Genomic DNA, 24596 nt, shown 5'->3' with positions numbered 1-24596 from the left:
TTAAAAGCCCGAAATTCTGTTCCATCAAACATGTAAATCTCTCAAATCTGATAGTGGCGTCCAGTTTAATGCGCCCATTTATCAGTTTTTTAATATTCTCCATGAATTATTGAAATCGTTTGATAAATTTGGGTGTTGTTGCTTGTAAAATCTAGCGAATTTGTTTGACGTCTTCTCCTTGCTCATGTTCATAATTATCCTTAATCCCGATCTACAACGTATTAATTACGAACACTCAAATTTAATTACCTGAACGTGACATGAGCTAAATGGAGTCGTGTTTTATGGGAGGAGCTCCATCATGTCGTCGTATCGATCAAAATCGTTTGATGGATTGTCATTAGATTAAAACCGTATTAATAGAATGCAGTTCATAATTCCCATATAACTTTCAAAAAAAGCGACATCCGTCATATATCACACGATATAGTCGTAATACAGTTTCAATAATTGCCGGTTAACCGGAAATTGAATCCGCAGTCGCTTCATCAATCAAGCGACATTACAATACAAATGTACTTGAAAGAAATTTCATTTGGTAAAAAGTCATAAATCACCCGAAAAGAGCAAAAACCGGACTTTGACCGGAGTTTTGGGGTTTGCGCGAGGTGAAGTGGCATTGTGGATATGATGCGTCCTTCCGGTCGGTGAAAATTTTTATCTTTTATGGCTCACTTCCATTTATCTAAAATAGAACGGAGCCAGAAAGAGTCGTAACTTTTGTCGGAACTGATGCACCGTTGAGGTTCTATGATGGGAACTATAAAACGATAACAGATGCCATGAATTTTTCATTGGACGCTGAAAGAATTCCAAAGTTTCGTAAAAAACTATTAATTGACAAAACGTCCAACGTCGTGTCAAACTTCTGACAAATTCTCAAGTGAAATTGCAAATTTGATTTAGGTTTTCAATTTGCCAGCAATTCGATTGATTTATAGCACGAAAGGTTTGCTGTTATTTACTTGCAAAATGTCGGACCGGAATTCAAATTAAACCATAAAGCACATTTCACATTTCTCGCATTGAAACCGAGAAAAAAATGACATTTTTCTCGTGTCAAAAGATTTAATTCAAACAAAGTGGAAAGTTCGTCATTAGACTACTCCACGTCTGAAGCTTTTATTATTAAAATGCACCAGATTGTGATTTTGCGTGCTTTCTTTTCTATGTAACGACCCGTGTAATGTCCCGCTTGTTCAGAATTTTTAATATGTAAATTACACTTATTATTTCTCACCATTTGGAGGGAGTTTAACAATACCTCTTCCACGGAGTGCAGTTTGATTGAATTCGGAAAACGCTGCGAATTTAATTCCGGTTATTAGTTGAATTTCTTAATTGTTTTTAATGCCTTGGGCATTCAGGTAGGCAACTTCCGATAAAGCGCCTGAGAGGTAAGATGAATTAAATATGACATTCGACAGAACAGAGTGCATGAAAGTGTTATGAATTCAAATTAAAGTAGCTTCGGAACCTGGAATGTTAATGTAGATTGAAGATTATCTTCATGAAATTATAATAAGAATTAAGATCATTATTATTTCGCACTTGACGCAGCGCGATCGGGGGAAAACTGCCCCAGTTTCGCAATTTCAAAATGACAGTCTTGTACGATTATGCGACACAATACAAACCGGGCAATTGTACCTGAAAATTCGTAATTTTAGACGGCACAAAACGCTCTCTTATCAAAGCACATGTAGTCATGTTTCAACCCCTGTTTGTAAACACTACAATAAAAGAACTCCGTCTCTGTTCATATGTGACGCACCCTCACTGAAAAATAGCGAGGGGCGTCTTGTAGTGATATTAAATCCTTTCAAGCGGGACAAATATGAAATACTTTTACTCGAAAAATTGACTGAAAGCGTGCAGTCTATCGTGGATCTCTCCTTTTTAATTTCTGGATGCATTGAGAAGGGTGGAGTTAATTTAATTGCCTTTTGAATTTTTGCAGAAATAGAAACATGTCATGATGTTTCTATTAGTGGCACTCTGTTTGATTGCCTAAACCCGAAAGCTCCAATCTTTAAATTATTAAAATTCCAGCGAAAAGCGTTTAAAAATCCATTAGGCTAAGTGAGTTATCTAGCTTGATAATTAACTTTCTAACAGAATAGACTTAAGTGGCTTATGAATAAATTATTAGCCCGGCGCGACGTCTGGGATTTTTGGTCCGACGAGGGTTCATCCCCAAAAAACACCAACAGATGTCCAGAATTAACATCCATGAACTAATTTGGGTGACTTTCAGACAGTTTGGAATTAGTCGTGATATTATGCAAGCTGCAATTTGCGATCGAAGGGTCTAAAAATTGGATGGAGGCTTAATTAAAAATCAGGTTATTTTCACAGTATACCGCTTTTAAAATTCGGTTTAATAATTTATTTTAGTTTCGAAAAAACGCGACAGCTGAATAAATTGTACAAAATAAATAATAGATTATACAGAATGCACTTTCTATAATAATGATTTATGATAAATTTGTGAAGCAACGTCCGACGAGAGCAGCAGTGCATAAAATTCGTAATCGTTCGTGCTGAAAATTTCAATGAATTTTTTGTTTCGGCTCCGGCGCTCTCAGCTTACGAAAAATCGAATTAAAATGTGTAATTAGCGAATCAAAAGTCAATTTAAATTCTGCCTGTATCGAAGTTCTTCAGTAATTAATAAAACAATTTTAATTAAACTCCAATTTAAGTTTGAAGCATATAAGGCAGGAGCGACTTATCGATTAATCAGATTCTGTTTGCTGAAAAATTTTCCGATAAATTTTCGGCAACAACAATCGGTACTTGAGCAACTTTAATTATCCGCTAAGACGAGATATTTCCGGCGATAAATATTTGGGATTGATTAATTATAATTAACAACTGGTTGGCAAACAATTGCTCAGCAACCCCAGCGTTGGACCCTCGGTGTCTAAACTCCAACAATTACACCACTGTTAACCGTAATAAACAAATTCCGCCATTCTGGTGTGGGGTCATTTAGTTCCCCTACTCAATTAAAGGAACTTTAATAATTTGCGTACATTATGGGCGCGATTATGGGGGCTCGCAGCCGATTCTTGATTATAACGACCTAACAAATGGAAAAAGATTTATCACGGACTCCCGCAAAATTGCCAAATTAGAACCCGCAAAAATCAGAAAGCATATTAATCCTGAGTGGCTTTTCTGAAAATTTCAATGCTGCTCACACCGTTACTATAGTTTTAGATTTATTCATGAAACCCCGAAATTACTCAATCAACTCCCTGGTTTATAACCTTTGCAAAGTCCTTGAACCAGCTGAAGCAAACACCTGCTTTATTCAAATTTGATGACTTTTCCTAAAAACTGTCGCGAACGATCTTTCAAGGTTTCTGTAAAGTTAAATATTTACAGTTGCGTTGCCAGAAAAGATTCTTCTTGTTCCGTAATAGCGTGCAGTTGAACTGGCGCTTTCTATTGTGATTTTGTATGTTTTTTCAGACTTATTTATGTGTATTGCTAACTTGCGTGTTGTTAAATTGTATGTACAATGGCTGTTATGCGGGATTTTATGATAACGATATACCAGGCTTTTATGAAATTCTGACGATCGCACGAAAATAAAATTATTGAAAAGTGGTGGATGCGCCACGTACCGACGAATAAAATTCAAGCTAATTAACGCGCTACTCTAACTAAACTTTGCAGTAATTTTAATTAGATTGACGCCATAATCGTTTTATTTTGTTACAAAGTTTGTACATGCCCCGGCCAAAATCGCACGTTTTTGGCGGATGCGCCGGGATAATTAATACAACTGCGAGCCTGCAGTCAAAAATTAAATAACGCCGGACAAGAACTTTTTGCAAATTGAAAGTTGACTTTGCGTTTGCTCAACATCCGAACAAAATCTCTCTGAATTAGTAAATCACGTGAGGTCAAGGTTTAATGTTAGCAGTAAACATTTACAACTTTGGGATTACGGCGTCAGTTTCAGGCTCGAAGACCTGCTTTATTTTACGTCCGAAATCTGAAGTGGACGTCATACCATCTCACATAATTAATTCGACCGAAATAAAAGGTTTATAGCAGACGGGAAAGTTCGGAAATGAATGATTTTTTGTCGACTCGAGGATTTTTATTTATATGAAAAAGTCTTCGTCTTTGAATGAAATTTTAATAAAGCTGTGTTAAAGTGACGGCAGTTTTTTCGTATTGGTTTGGTTTAATGATGGCCAAGTTTTCTTCTCTTGAATAAACTTGTTAGGGTCGAGACGCAATTCTCGCTCATTCAACTATTCTACGCTCTTCAACTTAAGAACGATTGTGAAATATGAAATAAACTTTCATTGGATCTGTTTGTTTCACTAAAAATCAGAGTTTCTCCATGCAACTTTGTAAGTTCGCAATTTGTTACATACTCTTGAAGCTCATTATTCCAGCAGGTTTTGTTCTTATTTCTGCACGAGAGTGATGAAACCCTTAGAACAATGCAGGCATAATTTAAAATTCATTAAAAGTATGATTATGTGCCTTCCATCTTCCCGATATTCGTTGTAAAGGATCTTTTGAATAGAGCATAGAATAAATGCCAACTTTAAAGTACTCAATGCACTGTAAATTCTTAGAGAAGCTACGAAACTTTGCTAATTTGCAGAGTTACAACTTTCGCCGGAAAAATAGTGAAACTCGGGCGGCGTATTGTAACGTAATTAAAATTTTTATCGGTCATGTGGGTTTTGCACAGTTGGGGCTCTTTTCATTGCAAATTACGAGTGAACTGTTTCATTATTTATTGAATTTACATGCCACGATAAAAGGCATTGTGTTTAGAGTTTTAACATTAAAAGATACGAATTTATCGGCGCAAAATGCTTTACCATGTGTGAAAAACTCGTACGGTGGTGAGGGATAAATAAACAGTGCGATTCAAAAACTAGAATTGTCTCCTTAGCAGTGTCTGAGTTCAAGGAGTGGTGTCTAATGTGTTATACTCGTTTGACGTGGAAGATTGCGTCTGCACATTTGTCAATGATTGTTTGAACGTAAATTCCAGTGAACACGGCAAAATCAAACAGTTCGAAACCGGTATTAATATATTCCACAAATAATGTGCTACTCCAAGTAGAAGAACATCAAACACGTTCATGTCAGAAGTGTACCGACAGTTCAGAAAAGACTGTCCGCTCCACCGAGCTGAGAAAATAAACATTATTTGTTTTTGCCGTTTGGAAATTTATGCGCGCCATAAAGTGCGCGTGATTTTTACACAAAAACTTCTCAAATTGCCAAGGATCCTGGAATCGTGTCGTTCTCCCAATTTGCCCGTTTTAATGAAGTTCGCCGCCGACAAAAACTGCCAACATCCCAGATCTCATTAGCATACAACAAGCGGCTTTCCGATTTGTCATTTTTTGATCATTTTGTCGTAAACAAACCCCATTGTTTAGTGCTCGAACCACACGTGTCCAAGTTGTGCTTAGAACACTGGAAGTTTCGGCGAGTTTATGAGAGGTGGAAGCTCGGCGCAGCCTGCGGTCGTATCGGAAAAGCTCGACCGGTTTGGCATCAGTTCGTTCCAAAACTTCGTCGGTTTCGGCCGAATTTACCGTTTGAAATTTCTGTGTCTGTTACGTCACGTTGAACAGTTATTATGGCTTTTAGAATGTGCTCGCACTTTCAGCCGGCTTAGACTTTGAAAACAGCGTTCAGGTGTTGTGAAGGTTTGTTATTGGTTTTTATCGTAATTTTTAAATTGACCCGGCGCATCCGCCAATTTCACTTTTCCAACTCGCTCAATTTGTTTTTATTTCGATCCCGCTCGGTTAAGGAAATTAGATTCTCAATTTTGTGATTTATGGTGGGCGACCCTCATTTCCTATTATCTCATTTTTGTCTTCACATTTTTGTTTTCGTGTTATTGATTAGTTTTGTGTGATAAGAAGCATGCACAGCGTCGAGCCTGAAATGCGGTTAATGGTTTGTAAAAATTTTTTCGGTCCTTTTATTCCAGGGATCTTTTAAAACTACACGTGGAAATTTAAGACCGGTTTCCGCAGAATTCTCGTTTTTCGTTATCGAAAAATACCTAACTAAATCTTTTGTAATCTATTCAATTTATAGTCCCAGCTACACCACAATCAGATTACTGCATAAAAAATGCTAACGATTTTACGTTTGTTTTGCAGACGTAATAAAATTACGCGGCGACTATTGAAACCGAGATTCGTATAGAAACCACTACGAACAATTGTTTATTTACTAATTAATTTCACGAGCTCAGCGAATGTGAATTTACTTTTTAGATGCTAAGGTTTGGATTTTAATGAACAGTAATGAAAGAAGACTCATTTTTAATCGCTTTGTTCGTCTTGTTATCGAACGAAGATTAAATTGTTTTCGCCCATGTTATTGACGAATCGTGTTGTTACAGGTCTTGGTGTAATGAACTCTCCCTTAGGATAAGAAGCGAGCTGAAATTCTCACAGGTATGGTGCTAGGAAACTCTAGTTTGTAATATCACCTTTTTATATTTTTTATGTAGTTGATGGGATTCTCTTTCACCACATAATCACAGTTGAAATTAAAACCAAAACTCAATGGCACTAGTGGTTTATTTTAGCGTATGGGATATCTGATATTGCTTTGTGCTTTCGTGTTGCGAGGGCAGTGCTTTTGTTGTTTTATAACAAAAAAATACAATTTCACCCCTTCTAAAATTGATCTAGGGAAGAACGGGTATTTTGAGCTCACCTTTCTAGGAAAGACATAAAAAGAACGATTTTGTAAGGATGGTGGATGCGCCGGGTCAACACGCAATTTTTTATTAATTGAATTGTTAATGAACTTAGATATTTATAATAATTGTATTAATTTAACAAATACTGACTTTTCGGAGGGCCTCTGTTTGAAAAAGACGTTTAATTAAATGCTAACGCGTTTATAAAAGAAACAGCGCCGGAGGCTTTCATTTTTAAAGACCCCCATTGCTGCAGATTCCGTTTTTTTTTCAGACATCTATCTTTATAAAAATAGCAAGTTTAGTAATAATTCAAATAAAAACGGCGTATTGATTTTTTGTTAACCTGAGTTGATGCTGCAACATGTGCTCTTCTAAAGTCAGGATTTTTTTAACGATTGATGAGATCCTTTGGGTCACGTTGTACATAAAATGTCATTCTTCGGCATCACTCCGGCAATTTTCTTTCCCGCCCCCGGTCCATATCAGGCTTGATTGATGCCGCCTCCACCCAAATCTTTTTTCTACATCCACCATATTAAATAAAATGCAACCTCCGAACTAAATGACCATTTCATGAAGATTTATCACCGAGACTGCATGTTATGTTCGTGCGATAAAAACATTCGCGATGTATTGTGTCGGTACAATCTTTCCGAACTATTTTTCTTGTGATGTCAAATAAGTTGAGTCATTTGGCGGTGTCTCACTCCGAGTCAAACACTTGTTTTTGAAAGGAGTGATTAATGGGCGACGGAGAGGACGCTCATCATGTCTTAAATTCATCACTACGTCCAGAGATTGAAGGATTTTCGTTCTGGCGATGAAGAGTAACAAAATAATTAGTGTTTTTGATACGGTTTGTATCTAATCTCCTGGCTGGAGGCCACTTTCCCAATTAGCCGGCAACACTGGCTTTTTTAATTAAAAAGATCGGTAGCTCGCTTGGAGGAGATTCCATCGGCAACGGCAGCAGTTTTACTGCCATACACTCAGATCCGGGACTAGATTGTACAGGAAATAAACCCGAACCCTTCTATGATAACTGTCTATAGATATTGCTTTTCGCCTCTTATTTCTTCTCGTTTTCATTTAAAATAATATTTCAACGCGCCGTCTCAAGCAGAAGATTAAAGAGTATCATGAATCAAAGTTGTGCCGCCGGTTCATTACATTAATAACGCCATATTTCTTTAGTTGTCTCTATTTTATTGCGGCTGTTGTAATTATGAAGCCTCGTTAAACTCTTGAGGAACAATTCGCGAACTGCTAATGATGCAATGGGAAGAATTTTGCAACACATACAAAGAGTTTTACGCGAGAACGAGGAAATTACTTCTGCTTGACTATCTGATGGCAGTTTACGGGATAATGTGCATACAACGACAGCTTTAATAATGCCACAATTCCACGTTTAACGGTCTAGCGAGAATGTTTTACAATCTTGGAACGCGAAAAGAAACATACGTTCTCGAGTCTCAGCCCATTTCCACATTTCGAATTCTTTAATTGCGCCCCTTTGAAAAAGCCTCGTTTTAATTAAATTTCACTGTTTGTTAACTTGGACGTTAACTGCCGTGCTTCAAATGAGATTTTAATGTTAAAAAATACCCACCCTCTTTGTTTTTTTTAAACAATGTCTTATTTCTCCCACTTAAACGTCAAACAAAAGTTTTCTGTTTTCGCCGTCCACACACAAAACATTTTACTAAAATAGCTCTCAACGTACCCGACGTTATGTATTCATGCGGTTAGCACTTCACGGATATAACTGATGTGGGTGTAATTATTAATTTGACTGTCCAACTTTAGCCTTCATATGACATCTCGTGGGTTCGATTAAATTTGTTATTATCTAAAATTAACTCAGTTTTGTTCGAGAGCCAAAGCTCTGTTGGGACAAACAAAGCTTAACTTTATTTCCTTTCTCATATTGACCATTCAAAAACGAAGAAAAACACAATTTCGAAACGGGCGCTGCAGATTTATAACACTGTATAACGGAAGAAATATTGGCGAGTTTATAGAGAGCGCAATTTTTTCGAGAATATTTAAGGGTGAAAAATTGCGAGGGTACTAGAGAGCGTTAAAATATTTTTACGGTTTTTGGGAGGTTATAAAGTTAGCTTTTAGGAAAAAGGAAAACACTGGAAGGGTGGACTTAAGTTTAAACGGAAAATTTTACAAGAAATGAGGCGATTAACTGTTGTGAAATATTTTTATTTTGTGGAGAAGTTAAATTTATCTAAATTGGCTCAAAGTGGAATCTGCTTTCTCCTGTTTTTTTTAGATTTTTATAAAACCAATGTCAGTAATATTTAAAATTTAATCAAAAGCTGTTTCTCTATTTTAATATTTAAAAGGGTTTAGTTGTCGCACTTGTGAATATTTAATAATATTTAATAGGTGTTATTAATAATGCCATTTAATAATGAATGTTTTCATATTTTGTTTGTTTAAAAATTTTATAGATTAATATCATGTGGAGGATTTTGAAGCTTTTGTTTTTCAATATGAAATATAAATATACAGAAAAACATAGGAAAACAAAATTATTAATTGGCAGCCTAAAAAGCATTAAAAGCTGAAAGTCCAAATTGATAAAATTAAAATTACGAATAACAAGTGAAAATAATTCTGAAAAATAAGTTACTGAAACATTGTGCTTTAAGGTGACAGTTTTTAAGAATTGTGCATTTCTTGGTAATTTAAATACGTTCTCACAAGCAAAAGGAAAATTATATTTCATAAAATTCGCAAAAAGTTTATATAAAGTTTTCACATAACTTATTTCATTTGACTTTACGAGAAACTTAAAAATAAACTTGTTTATGTTTAAGTTTAACTTTCATAAAGCAAGAGTAATCGGATTTACGACAAACGATAAAATTGTCTTTTGCTTTTACTCTGAGGACGTTTTGTTTGAGACATTAATGACATCAATAAATATGAATTTCAGAGATTTCTTTAATTTTGGTGATTTTTTATGTCAACCCAATTACACAACATTTTTGAAAATTTCGGTTTTACCACAAAAAGTTTCCAAACGGTTTCAACTTTCAGTAATTATAATAATGCTTTAGAATGCCAGAATAGAGCGCGACAACTTAATTAAATCCAACTTAGGAGCAAGAATGCCACTGACCAGCGAACTTACAAAAAATGGTGGATGCGCCGGGTCAACCGCTTTTCCAGAAACAATTAAAACTAAAAAGCACAGTGTGGCGGCACTTTATTGCGTTTACTCTTCTAATGCAGCTTTTACGAGTTTTGCAGGAAAGCTTAAGTGTGTTTATGCGGCTAAAATAAATTTTCCATAGAATGTGTCTGGAAGGTTTTTGAAAAACGGTGGATGCGCCCCGCCATCTAAATCCCAATTTAACTCGACAATGCGGCTTTTATGGGATAAAAATTTGTTAACTTTCTTGGCAACATGCACCGCTCTTACAATTAAATTACGGTTAAATTTAAGGATTACCTGCAACAACGTTATTCGCCATATTGATCGTAAAGTTAGCAAAAGTTGGTGTGGGGAAATACAAGAAGTTTAAACGGTAGAATCCCATCGCCATTGTAATGATAAGGCAAAGCGAAACTAAAATGTATATTCGTAATAATTTGCAAGATGTGCTACAAAGATATTGAAGAGGCGAGAAACGCATAGATATTTCTATCGGTATGTGTGGTGAATATTGTATGGAATTAAGTTGTGAAAATGATACAATCATTAATACCGCAACGGAAGTCGTTTTAAATCTGATAAAATTAGCCGGGAATTGATAACGAAATTTGAGGGTTGATATATTATAATTCTCTTTCAAAAATGAGTTCACGTGGGGATTCGAGTGCTTTATTTGGCTTCAATTTGCGAATTCAATTTTCGTGTCATGAAAATTTGCACAAAATCCATTTTCATTTTCATCGAGTAACCAAAATTTGCATACGAGTTAAATTTTAATTCATTACAGTAAATGTAAAGTTTTATCAATCATAGTTACCGCCACTGTCGTTTTGTAATCAATGCGCCATTCTACATTTATAAACCTGAAATACAATAGTATAAATCACGGCATTATTATGATATATTATCAGTGCGACTGGAACTTTTCCACTTCGACTAAGACTAACAGTCTGCAATTCCGACACAAAGAAAAACTTTATTATGCAAAGTCTATTGTATCGGCGCGAGACTTTGTCTTCGAAATAATTGCAATAATTAAAGCTGCAGCTTCGGTGCATTTTATGAATACGAAATGTACCCTTTGTTCGCTAATTGAATCTGTACCGAAAAAACAGGATGAAATCGTAAACACACCTCGATCTATGTCTATCGAATGGTAAAAACATGAATTTGTTTGGCTCGATCCAGATTAATCGTTATATTCCAGTAACAAGGACTGGAAAACAATTTATAATTCGCGGTGGCGTAAATTACCTACCTGCGTTGTAATCAGATAGATCCTGGATAAGGAACACGTAAAAATGATTAATGCTAGTCTGGAAAAGAAACAAAGGAGGTTGGGTCAGAGGGCGCTGAAAGTTATGCCGGTGTCAGAGTTACTGCAGAGGAAATTATTTCGTTTTATTTGTACTTTGTTGATAAAATAAAGAAAAAAACGTCGCTTTTGGCTGAAACTAGATATGACTAACTAACTTAGGCTTTAGGTTTATTAATTCTATTTGAGGTGAATGTTACAAAATGAAGACGGGTTGCTCGTCATGTTACAGATATCGAGGAAACGCTTGTAGCAATAAGACGAATCGGGGCGTTGAACCGCTTTTCAGGAAAATGCAGGGGATGAAAGTAACACTAATTGTAACTTGGCTGTAGTTTTGGAGAATTAAGAAATAAAAACTCACGGTCTATATACTTAAACCCCAAATTTCAGGATTATCCAAAATAGCAGATCCGGGAATTAAGGACATGAATATATAACATTTGTAAAGCTCATCTCAAAAATTCTACAAATTAGCTTGAGCCCGATTTGATTAAATTGCTATTTTAAAGTATCATTTGGGTTAAGGTTTGGATTAAAAAGCTTTTATTGTATAAAAATTCAAATTTTTTAATTTTGTACTTATAAGAAAGACTAAGCAAAATTGCTAACATCTTATACTAAAATTACAGCTACGAAATTTGGGAAAGTTACTCATTTTTAATAATTTAGTAACTCGACCAAATTGCAAAATTTAGGACGAAAAACACAGATTATAAAAATTTTTAGTTTTAAGAGTTACCAAGTTACCAACAATTTTTGCCTAAAATTCGTAATTTTATTAATTTTTTTTGCTACAGCTACGAAATTTCGGGGTTAGTTTTTTTAAACAATTTGTTAACTCTACCAAATTACAAAATTGTAGAACGATAGACACAGTTTTAAGAAATTTTTATTTTTAAGACTACGCAAAATTTGCCAACACTTCTTGCCTAAAATTCGTAATTTTTGTAATTTCTATGCTACAGCAACGATATTTGAAAAAGTCACTCATTTTGAGGTAGAGTCAGATTTTAGAATTTTTTTTTAAATTCGTAATTTTGATAATTTTTGTGCTACAGCTACGAAATTTGGGAAACTTACTCATTTTGAATAATTTATTAACTTTACTAAATTTTTATATTTAACATTAAGCAAAAATGTTCATCATCTCTTGCCTAAAATTTGTAATTTTGGGAATTTTTGTGCTACAGCTACAAAATTTGGAAAAGTTAGTCATTTTGAATAATTTATTAATCCGACCAAATTGCAAAATTCTAGAGCGGAAGATACAGATTTTAGAAATTTTTATTTTTAAGATTAAGCATTTTGCAAATTTTGGTAATTTTTGTGCTACAGCTACAACAAATTGGGAAATTACCTTTTTTGAATCATTTATTAACTCTAATACATCGCAAAATTATAGAGCAGAAGACACAGACTTTAGAAATTTTTATTTTTAAGACAATGCAATAATTTGCGAGATTTTTCAACAAAAGTCGTAATTTGGGTCATTTCTGCGCTACGGCTATGAAATTTGGAGAACTTACTCTTTTTGAATAACTTACAAAATTACAAAATTGTAGAGTGGAAAACTTAGATTTTAGATGTTTTTATTTTAAGATTTAGCAAAAATTTTTATTTTTAAGACTAAGCTAAAGCCTAACACTTTTTGCTTAAAATTTGTAATTTTTGTGCTACAAAATTTGGGAAAGTTACTCATTTTGAATAATTTATTACCCCAACAAAATTGCAAAATTGTAGAGCGTAAGACACAGATTTTAGAAATTTGTATTTTTAAGATCAAGCAAAAATTTTCAACATCTTTTGCCCAAAATTTGAAATTTTGGCAGTTTTTGTGCTACAACTACCAAAATTTGGGAAGTTACTTTTTTCAATTATTTATAACCTGTAGTTAATTGCAAAATTATAGAGCAGAAGACACAGATTTTAGAAATTTTTATTTTAAGATCAAACAAAAATTGCCAACATCTTTTTATTCTATTTTCATAATTTTTAGTTCACTAAAAAATTGTAATTTGTCGCGATACCGAAATCACCCGCTTATTTTAATAAACTCGCCCGGTGCTTTTCTTTAGAAAAAAAGTTGGATGAAACTTATTAAAACTTCTTTATTATTGTAACTGATCTTTCTCAATTAATTTTTACTTAAACAGATAACTAATTGAAATTTAATGTAGTAAGAACTTTCCGCTAACTTAAAATCAATTCCTGTTTCGTTAGAAGAATCTTAAATTTCCCAACTCTATCTTGTTTGTAACAGAAGCAAAGCATTAGTAATTCAAGAAAATATTACAACCGAACTAATCGAAATTTCTTAGTCTTAAGTTCCAGAGTTGAGTTTCCTGGCTTGTATCGTTCAATAATAAATCGGATAATGGGAAGCAGTTTCGTGACTGACTTCCTAAAGACTTTTTTCACATTACTATTGTTGCTTCAACTTTGTTTATTATTGAAGCGTGTTATAGTAATGAGAAATATTTCTAATCCGACTGGATGGAATTGTGTTACATTGTCGTTTATGCAGGTTTAACGTCCAGTTTTACGTCCCGAGAAGCCTTTTAGGTCATTCTGCATAAATTCAATTATTGAAGTAGAAAACGTTTGTCCGTCTGCATTGTTATGGGTTTCCATACCGACCAATAAAATAGCGCAGTTTAATTCTTTGTGGAAACTGTCGGAACCTATCGCATTCTAATTCTAAAAGATGGCCCATTTTCAATTTTCCATGTATCTTATAATATAGACGTTCTGGTAAGTATCAAGATGCATATAAAACGAGCATTAGAAAACAGCTGACGCTCTTCGCGTAGGGCGTATTCTTTAATGCTCCGTTCACTTCTGTATAGCTTTAAAACGCATTTATCATAGAAAGAATTTTAGTTGGTTTTAAGTGGTTGAGAATTACTTTTGTAGCGCAATTTTTATAATCCCGAGACAAAACAGGAAGATTCCAGAGCAGAGATAACAGGCTTTTTTTATTTATTGAAAGAGCGCTGTCTGAAGTGTGGTTTAGGTTGTGTTGATAAGACTTCAGACGCTGTTATCTACGGGAAACAAAAGTGGCGGATTTTTTTGTAATTGAGAATACTTTTTCCAAAAGTGAGAGTCGTGTAATCTTTGAAGAAAATAACAGTTAAAAGAATGTAAAGCTCTGGAGATATGGAGAAATTCTTAATAAAACTCGGAGCTTTCAAATATAATACCTTTGAAGTTTTGTTGCTCTCTTATTCTTAAAGCGGGACCATCTGTAACGAAGCTGCAAAAGTTGTGATTATCTTCTAATTAAGTTAAGAATTCGAACTTTTGAATAAGTTCGTTTGTTATTTTTAATCTTCTACTAAGGGAAGAAATCCTCATAGTACGGTTTTAAAGTTTTGTTAATTTTTATGTTATTTTTACGTCGTAATCTATCTTATCGCACTTTTCCGCGAGGGTGGAGTGTAATTGTGTTTAGATTTGCAACGAGTAGAAACTGAATACAACTCCTTCACTCGTGAACTTAATGTTTTACTAACATTTAATCCAATAAAAGACATTGTTTTTGTCGGCCAGCTCAGCTTTGTTGCTTGTATTTCATGCAGATTTACGTACTGTTTACATGTTTTTCAGGTCATGAATTTGCAAGCGCGTTAAAACCCAATCGCCCCTTTTTTTTCTTTAGATATGCAGACAGTTATTAAATTTCAGCTCGGAACTTCCGGAACTACGTTTTAAAACAATGAATTATTAGTTTCAGTGATGCGCCATCCATTGCATTCTGAAAGGTGAATTCGCATTTTGAGAGACACGCTATCGAATAACGGAACGTTATCTGTTTGAAAGGGATTGAAAACGGAGCCACCTCTGCTGTGCATACGAACTTTGATTAGTTCATTTCATGCAAAGTGCCTTAACTATTCTCTTTGTGCATGCTTCATTGTGTTCTTTCAGTGGCGTCTTTCTTTCATCTTGTTCTGTTTGAAACAAGAATTACTTCTCTAACAAAAGTCGCTGTTTACTGAAAGTTTTTTTTGTTTAATTTTTCTGTAGCGAAGGCCGTTTTCTCTGAAGCTCCCTTAGAATCACCCGAGCCGGAATCAAAAATAATTTGATGGCAGACTTAGCGGGGATTAGAAAGAGAAGTTTGGATAATCTTCTTTAGAAAATATTGGTGTTAGGGATTTGCATTTTCATAAACCCGCTCACGATCTATTAACTCGTTTCAGTTTAATTTTCCTAAGACTAATCAGCATCGGTTTTGCACACGTGTCTTTCTTAATCCGGCACGCTTTTTCAATGATATTGTAGCAACAGATTACCACTTAAGCAAAAATAATTGGATTAGTTCCATGAAATTGCTTGAAACGGTAATACAAAACTATCGCTACTTGAGTGGAACAACCCGAAACATCATTCTTCGAGTTTCATTATCCTAAAAGCACCGCGCAAACGAGGTGTTACTGATTTCGGATTTTTGCGTGCTCGTTTCGGACTTATTCTTGTGTGGTTTTGAGTGATTTCAGAGGTAAAGTGTGCAGATTTGTTGCTACAAGATTCTTCCATTTCAATATTGTGGCACTGTACATATTTACTTGACATTTATTAAAATAGACGCCATCGAACAGCGGCACAAGTTTCCAAGTGCTTATTGCGGTCGTAGTTTTGTTTCAGCTTTCGAATTTTACGAGGAAAGTTAAGTTTTCAGCTTTGTAAAAAAACTAATTACTTTTCGGTTTATTAATAATGGTGTACCCAAATCGTGGAGAAAAAATCTTTTGTGGATATTGCGTGGATTTTCCAGGAAAGTAAGTTTCAAAGGGAATTTCAAATTAAGCGACAGAGAGATGAAAAAATTAATGCTAAAACTAGCGACGAGGATATTTTATCGGAAAGGGTTTGAGCCACGGCTTCGTCAGCTTTGTTTTATATTTGTTCTTTTATAACACCAAATTTTATTGGGTTTTTTATTGGACATCTACCGGAATCCTGGATTCTGAGGAGGAAAAAATCGGAGCATGACCCAGATTGAGTAAAATTCAAAGAGATTTTAAAATTAGCTGTTCACCGGAACTGTGACTCGCTTGCAGGGATTTTTTTTAATGGAAAACATTTCAGCAGTTTTCATTTCATTGTCAATATTTTATTGCATATTTTTAACAGAACATTTTCATTGTGGAATTATAACAAAGCACGGCTTTTAACTTCGCTTTTTATGTCACTAACTATTAAATTGTTGCAACGAAATTTGTTTTTTGATTTTCACATTCTATTTTAATATCACTAGTCAACAAATTTTGAAAAAAAAGTTTTTTTTGGACAAGTAAAAAGTTATTTCGCGAGTAAAATTTGAAGTTTGTTTTGCTACGTCAGGTCCGGATTTAGAAGTATCTTTGAAAATTGTTTTTTATGTTTTTTTATAAAAAAATGCTTTCTTCACTTCTTTATGTCTGAAAAATTTATAAAATTGCTCGATTCTACTTTTGAAAGCCAATTTAATAAGCTTTTCAGCGATCTCTAACAAAACTCATCGCTAGGCTTAGTAGTTCCCAAGATGTTTTTGAAAATTTGATATTATGTCCCGAAAAAAAATAGTTTTTGTTGGTTTCCTTGCCCAATTTTCCACATAACTTAAGAACTATTATATCGACTTATTGTTTAGAAGTTACATAACAAGAAATATTTTTTTCGAAAAATTTTGTTTTATTAAAAAATCAATGCCATTGCTTACAAAACCTTAATTTCTAGTTACAAGTTAATATTTAAAAAGACTGATGCTAGCGCAGCCCAGAAAATGCATTTTAGAATCTCGACGATGCAGATTTCTTAGTTTGTTTGATAGAGAATAAAATTAAAATGTGAAAATTTTTAAAAGAAACTGTTCCGAATTTTCTGGAAAACACAATTAAACACAAATACTCGCTAATCTGTTAGAAAGTTACCACAAAATGGGATGGAAATATATTTGTTTGCATCTTTGCTTAAACTTTTTTCCGGGCAATCTGGTGGCAGTGACAGATGAAGATAACATCAATTATACGAAAATATTAATTATCTGGGGCGAAAAAATAATCTAAATTCATCCGAAAACGTGTTAGATTTTATTTTAAAAAAATGTATGCAAAAAATATTATCACGTTTTTAAGACCCATTCGTTTTTCGAAATTTTCACTAATTTTTCTTAAATATTTTGGTGAAAACTAACTTTTCCGATAATTCGTTAAAAAGCTTATTTAATTATCTTTTCAATGATGTATGATAAAGTTTCATTATTTTGGAAGTTGTTGAGCAACACTGAAAAACACAAAAGTTAACGGGGTGTACTCTAAAAAACTATTTTACAAGTATTCTTCAGTCCTGACCTGATGAAACAAAAAGGGCTTCGGATTCTGAATCAAGAGTCAATTTTCCTCTAGAAGTGACTTTTCTCTATCCAGTACAAATTTTCAAATTTCTTTAACAAAATGGTGGAGGCGCCGGGTTGGTCCAGACACTTAACTATTTCGGATAAGTTGCGTTGCAGGTCTCGTAGCTCCATTCCCATTTTTATTTAATACACCCAACTAAATTTTCTTCCATAATATCCTAAATGCATTTTAAAGCTATACAAGAGCGAGTGAGCAATGCTTCTTAAACTATACATTTTATAAGACGAGCGTCAGCTGCTTTCTAATGCTCGTTTTATATGCATCTTGCCACTTACCAGAACGTCTATATTATAAGATACATATAAAATTGAAAACAGGTCCATACTTCAGAATTGTAAAGTAGCAGAGTTTGGCAGATGTGGGAAATGTGATCCGAATAAGTTTATTCAGTGCGCCCTTTGTTAATAAAAATTGAGTGAAAGTCATATTAACTATGTGCGACTCTTTACGTGCGTAAATCGTAAATCTCGCGAGACAAAATTTTCGTTCGTTCCCGAATTCAAGTTTAAGCACGAAACCATCTTCCCCAAACAATCCTGACGGGATGTTTCTGTTACAGATCGCACAAATCCCTTTAACACGTGTAATGTCTGTCTACATAAACTTAACATCTCCGAACTTAAAGTCGCAAGTTAGAGCGAGAAGCAAGACCTCACTGGAGACCACCATATTAAAATATACGTCCTAATGTGTACGTTATGCGCTATAAATAACACAACCACCTTAACTGTCTGGAATTAGATTAAACTCACGTCCTCTTGTCTCGTTCACCCTCTCTTTGCTTAAATTACAGCGAGAGAGGAGAAAAGAACGAGTCGAATTGGGGTATATTTCAAAGTTAGCATTACATATTGCTCACATCGCCTCTTTTATGGCCTTGATTCGAGCTTTTGCTGGCGGCTTTTCCGGTCGGTGTGTTTGCATGGGCTTTGCTGAAGCGACGGGATGCATACAAAGTTTTTCTTAATTGTTGCAGGAAGATGAAGGCGATAAGGGACACGTTCGTGCTGCTCGCAGGAGTCTTCCTTGTCGTACAAAAAGGTAAGTCGTAATTTTATTCTCGACGTAAAGTTAGATTGAATTAATAAGTAGATTTAGCGACTAGCATTTCTTTTGATGTTTATTTACTGCAAGGAACCCCTCTAATAGTTCCAGCCGTTAGATAATGATAATCTGAATATTTCACCAGCTTATAAAGATTAAAGCCCAACAGAACTCCTGAATAATTAGAAAGGGCTTTGGTTTAGAAAGTGGAAAATCTCGTTGCAAGTGTAACATGTGTATTAATGAGTGTTGGAACACACAGAATTTGTCTCATCTCGTCATAAATTATTCCCTAAATCTAAGCACAGACTACTCAACTTCTTGTCTCATTGATCCGTTCGACATTGGAAAGTGGATAATAAAATGAAAAACGCACCACTTATGTATTGATCGTACGAACATATTTCAAGAGCAATATCGTCGTAATTTTCTAGAGAGTATTAGAGATCTTATATTCCCAGCAGAACGTAATTTTTTTCTAAGACCGATAAACGTAAAATTTATAACCGCTGCTTCGTTAACTATTACGATGGAAAACGATTTTAAAGCGGGAAATAAGAGAAATGGCTGTCATCGAAATGTTGCAATAAAGTAACAAATGTTCGATGATTTGTAGCCGCGTTATTTTTTGCTGAATTTACAAAAACTTGATTACAAGGCTTGATACAAAAATAGGATAAATAGGATATATGAAAATTGCAATAATTTGATGTCGATTTATGCATTTATTTTTAAAATGTGATCAATTTTTCCCGAACTTTAGCATGATTTTCACATTACACTAGTCAACGAGGTTTTGTACTTGAGAAGAGAAAAGTCATTTCTGAAGAGGAATTGCCCTCCGATTCTCTGAACTCCATCACGTCAGGATTCAAAGATTTCTGTAGAATTATTATGTCGTTTTTTTTATTTTTTAATGCATGAAATGATTGAGATTGCATTGCTATATGCTAGTGTTGAGTTTGTCAAAGGTCTAATCTTTTTCTTAATTGCTGAATTAGAAAAAATCTTGTTTATAACACGAAGCAGAATGGCCATTTATCACACGACATGTTTATTTCGACTTTGTTTCGATAGACAATAAGCACGTCTGGTGACTTCTATTTTTTCATTTTTGTGCGTTAACAGACTGTTTCCACATCGGATGTGTTAATGGCTTTGATACCAAACCAAAAATGAAATATTTTGTGAAAAAAATTTATGTTATACGCAAATTAACAAAAAAATGTCATAAAAAACTCGTTTTATAAGAGTTTCCCTAATTTGTTGTGGTACTTTCAGATTTGTTTTGAGTGCGTTAACAGACTGTTTCGGCATCGGATGCTTTAATAGCTTTGTTATCTTAGCAACATCGGAAAATTTTGTAAAAAGTATCCTCGAAATTTAGAAAAATTTTCTAAATTGCTTGTTAAATGCCGAAAGCGCTAAAATTCTCAGCAAAAAATTCAAATTTATCGAAATTTGACTATTTTTCTTTAGAATTAATCTAAATAAAGACAAAAAATGAGGAATTCTCGAAATATCCACAAAATAAAAAAATTGGAATTTTTTTAATTGCTTCAGAATTTTCAATTTTTTACGAAATCTTAAATTATATGAAATGCGTTTATTTTTTTTTCTAGAATTTGTCAAAGGAAAGACAGAAATAAGGAACTTTTAAAATATTCAGATTTAGGAAAAAAATTTTTGAAGAATGATGGATGGGCTAAATTTCTGTAAAAAAAATTGATTTAAAATTTTCCATTAAAATTCCAATTTTTTGAAATTTGATCATTTTTTGTTAGAAAATTAGAACCTAAATAAAGACAATAAATCAGGACTTTTCGAGGTATCCACAGAACTAAGAACAAAAGGATATTTTAAATTGCTTTAGAAATGCTTAAGTGCACAAGATATCTCACCTAAAAATTAATTCGTAATTTTCCAGTAAAGCTTTTTTTTAATTTTTTTTTTCTAGAATTAATCGAACTAAAAACAGAAAGACATTTAGTAAAAAAATTGGATTTAAATGGCATTTTAGGAAAAATAGCATAAAATCTTGTTTTATAAATTTTTTTTTAATTTGCTGTGGTAACAGTGCTATTTCCGCATTTCTTTTGAGTACGTACTTTCTAACAGGCTGTTTTCGCATCAGATGCTTTAATAAGTTTGTTGATTTTTCACTTTGCTGGTTTAATTTTATTCCAAAATTTGTTGCCTAGCGAAATTCCATGTTGATTTATGCATCTATTTTAAAAATGTGATTACTTTTTCCCGAAGCACCTCAATGCTATTTTCACTTTATTATTATTTTCGTTGGCGTTAATGAAATGTTTATTGGTAGATTTTTTGTGCCCAAATACCAGAACATTCACTGAAAATAACTCAGGATGTAATATATAGTATAAAGCATCACAAGCGTAATTAGAATTGAGTTTTTCATTGAATTCACAATTATTTAGAGAGGAGAATGTGAATAATGTTCGGTTAATTTCGTATTTTTGTAGTCTCACAAATTGTAAGCAAAAATCTGCGTTGTGGAAACTTGAGATATGAAGGATTACGCTGCAAAAATAAATTTCAAAGGCCAGCTTAATTTAACAGAGTGACTAAAGTCGAGGTTTGACGAAAATGTATTCAGAAAGCGTAATTCTCGTATATCGTCAGAAATTAAAAAGGGGAATTACCAGCGGAAATAAACACGATTATAGTAAAGCGTTCTTGAGCTAAAATGAACGAACAACGAATTATTTCGTCTCGTTTTGTCGGTTCAATAAATGACAGATAATCTTGGAGTTATGCCGCGAGGTGTCATTACGTGATATTCCATTCACGTGCCATAAATAGGGTTTAAGCTCAGTTCTGAATAAAACAAACATCACCCTTTAAGGAAATCCCAAAGGATTCTAATGTTCGTTTTATGTTTTTTTATATTTATCGGAGTCTAACATTATGTGTTCGCGAAATTGAAAACGGCTCCATTTTTCAGAGCGGGAATGCGATTTCTTTGATATTTTGAAATTTTTTAAGACAAGGGCGTGGGGGTAAAGTTTATTATTCATGAGAGTGTTTTTGGAAAAATGTAATTTCAGGTATGTTATGATCGAAACGTCGGCTCCGTCACAATGATTTATAAACCTGAAAAGGACACATTAACAGCGATACATCACTGAAATTTTACCAAGATGCGATAATTTATTATTTGGAAATTGACGTATCCTCGAGCGAAATAATGATGGAGTATCGGCAAACCCTCTCGAAAATATCGCAGGTAATTTCCGCTTTTTTACGATATGAATTTATATTTCTCAAATAGCTGGGAGTAATTTACAATCCCGCTTTCACATACCCTCTCATGTCGTTCCGCCCTTAATTCGCTTGTCTTGTCTTCACTCGTACGCTCGTAAAAAAATTGAGTAGCTCCTTATTAGAATTTTCGTTTGATACAGTCTTTATTTTACCCAAGGTACTCATTTTTACTTTAATATCCATTTTAAGTGGTTCATTGAACTTTATGAATTGAGATTTCGCCCCAGCGGGGGAATTATAGTCAATATACCATCGCAAATGGCAGTAGCGCCACCACGACCCTTACCATAAATCACCGGACTTTTAATTAAGTTTTTTCCGGTGATGATGAGACATGCATGCGATTTTTATCATCCCGATTACAACGAGAGACGTTGGCTTGAAAGCAAAGTTTTCGCACAAGAGCCAAAATTGAATTAAGGCGAATGTGATTATTGGCAGAACTTGTTACACGGAAAGAGAGTCAACGTTAACAATAAGGAGCTTATTCGAGAACATTGGGTTTCTTCTCGAAACGCTCCACGAATTTCTTTGCTTTGTCTCGAGAAAGAAGACACGATATTCAAATGGAAATTACAACTAACAGCTACTGGCTGTATGTTAAGAAGATTTCCCAGAGTTAATTTAATCAAAATTTGCAGGGCGCGAAAAATTCACAACAATCTTTTCTATTTAATAATAAAACGTCGGCTTGATTTACAGTGCCGCAATTAGTCAAGGATTTAACTTAAGGGGATACTAAAAACTTTATCAAGACGTCGCTTTCTTTTGATTTACCTCTTCCGCCCTTAGATTTATGCTGTCAGCTCGCAAAAACTACCATTATTCTGGTTCAACAGACTGTCTACATGAGGAGGTAATAAAAGAAAAATCTGTATTTATTCGCGCTTCTTTACAGTTTCTCTTTAAACCTCCACTGAACTAACAGAATTAGAGCGACAGTTTTTAACGCAATTTTCTCGCCTACAAAACCTTTATGAATAAAGTTGAGTTCTAAAGATGCCGAGTCTCAGGGTTCTTATGACATTATACAATTAATAAAGCTCCTAACAACTTTTAATTAAAGTTGGAGGCTAATTTTCAGACGCATCAAGGACTCGTTCGTAGAAAATAATAGAGCGATCGAGCAAACGAAAAATTGCGATGAATTATAAATGGCAGGTCTGACAGCGACGTGAATATTTAAAACTAATCTACTTGGCCGACTTGGAAGTTTTATTTTCGAAACTTCAAACACCGACTTTGTAATATTTAACGCAAGAGGAGCTGCGAAATTTCAACACAAATTAATGTTGTCGATTTTTACCTTTCCATCAACTCTCATCAATTTTCAAAATCCTGAGGGGTAAACATCTGGGGATTTATGGGGTACAGGCGTGAGGCTGTACGAATATGTATGAGTTTGTATGAGGATGTATGAGGACGTATGACGATATGTGAAGATGAACGAAAATGTTGTATGAGAATGTATGAGGATGTACAAAAATGAACGAGAATGTATAAGGATGTGCCAGGATGTTGTACGAGGATGTTCTACGCTTCATGTAAATTCTCGCGGATAATCGAATCGTATGCTTGGATTTTGTTCGTAGCTATTATTCTGGGTTGTCTTTAATATAAATATTTGGTCTGTTGTTGATATTTTTGCCCTGAAGCCTTCTTGCAATTTTACCACTATTTGTGCGTTATTTCTTCTTAATTCATACGTCTTATGATTTTTGTCAAAAGGTCTGAGTTTACAACTTGCAAAGATATTACTAACGTTTCGTGAAGTTTAGTCGTAGAACTTACGTAGAAATCTTCAAAAAATGATGTATATTAACGCAAGTTTACTCCAAAAAATAAGCGAGATATCGATATTAGAAGTTTGGCATAGTTTTAGTCATGAATTCTCGCAAAAATTTGCCAATTTCGACTTTTGAAAACTCTAAAAACTATTTCTTATGTAAAAAATCGCAAGAAAAACGATGGCGTAAACCGCATCTCAATATCTGTATTAGTTTCCGAGACATTGAGCACGAATTGTTTTGAACCTTCAAAAATTTGGCTCTCTGGCGACAACCCAAAAATTCAAACGACCATAACTTAGTTATTTGTTGACGAAAATTAAGAATTCTTGCAGTTTTGGATTCAGCGTATCATTCTGCATAAAATGGGCTCAAATTTATTGAGTTTGCTTAATAAATAAACGAGGCATTGGCCAAAAACTGTTTTGAAGAGGTCATTTTGGGGTGACTTTTGATCACTCTTTTCAAGGTGAAAACGACGTTTAATAACTTTGCCTTTACATCAATCGAAAGAGGAGCTGAAAAGACATCTACTCCCCAAATTTGAGATTGATCGGACAAATAGTTTACGAGTTATGGCCAAAAATAAAAAAATTGAAAAATTTTTATCGTTTGAGTCGAATTTTTTTTTTGCGAAAAGTCGACTTTCGAATTTTGGGCTTCTGATCACTTTTTCTAACGTAAAATGAGCTGAGGAAAACGATGGCGCAAACCGCATCTCAATATCTCTAATAGTTTCCGAGATATTTAGATTTAAAAATTAGGAAAAATGAAAATCAACTATCCGAAAGTTCGATCGGGCATAACTCAGTTATTTGTAGTTGGATCTGAATTTCAATTATAGATTTGGAGTCTG

At 34.1% G+C, this 24596-nt stretch overlaps 1 protein-coding gene across 4 annotated transcripts in view; it reads left to right on the top strand.

The window, feature by feature from the left end:
- The window catches only part of Cad87A (cadherin 87A), a 64558-nt gene that overhangs the window by 18129 nt on the left and 21833 nt on the right, over nt 1–24596 (top strand). For 2 of the 4 annotated variants that reach the window (XM_088039367.1, XM_088039364.1), the window contains 2 exons: nt 6413–6467; nt 18598–18662. In XM_088039367.1, the coding sequence (XP_087895493.1) occupies nt 18602–18662 (61 nt within the window). In that variant the 5' untranslated portion in view covers nt 6413–6467; nt 18598–18601. Of the gene's footprint in view, nt 1–5555; nt 5703–6412; nt 6468–18597; nt 18663–24596 lie in introns of those variants that run through there. The other 2 variants (XM_088039365.1, XM_088039368.1) reach the window with 2 other exon arrangements.

This window comes from Gnatocerus cornutus, chromosome 6 (genome assembly GCF_029298725.1).
Source record: "Gnatocerus cornutus isolate USDA-ARS CGAHR chromosome 6, icGnaCorn1.1, whole genome shotgun sequence".
In the NCBI taxonomy this organism is placed as follows: Eukaryota; Metazoa; Arthropoda; class Insecta; order Coleoptera; family Tenebrionidae; genus Gnatocerus; species Gnatocerus cornutus.
The sequence above is the reverse complement of the archived record's forward strand: the minus strand, read 5'-3'. Positions and strand labels throughout refer to the sequence as shown.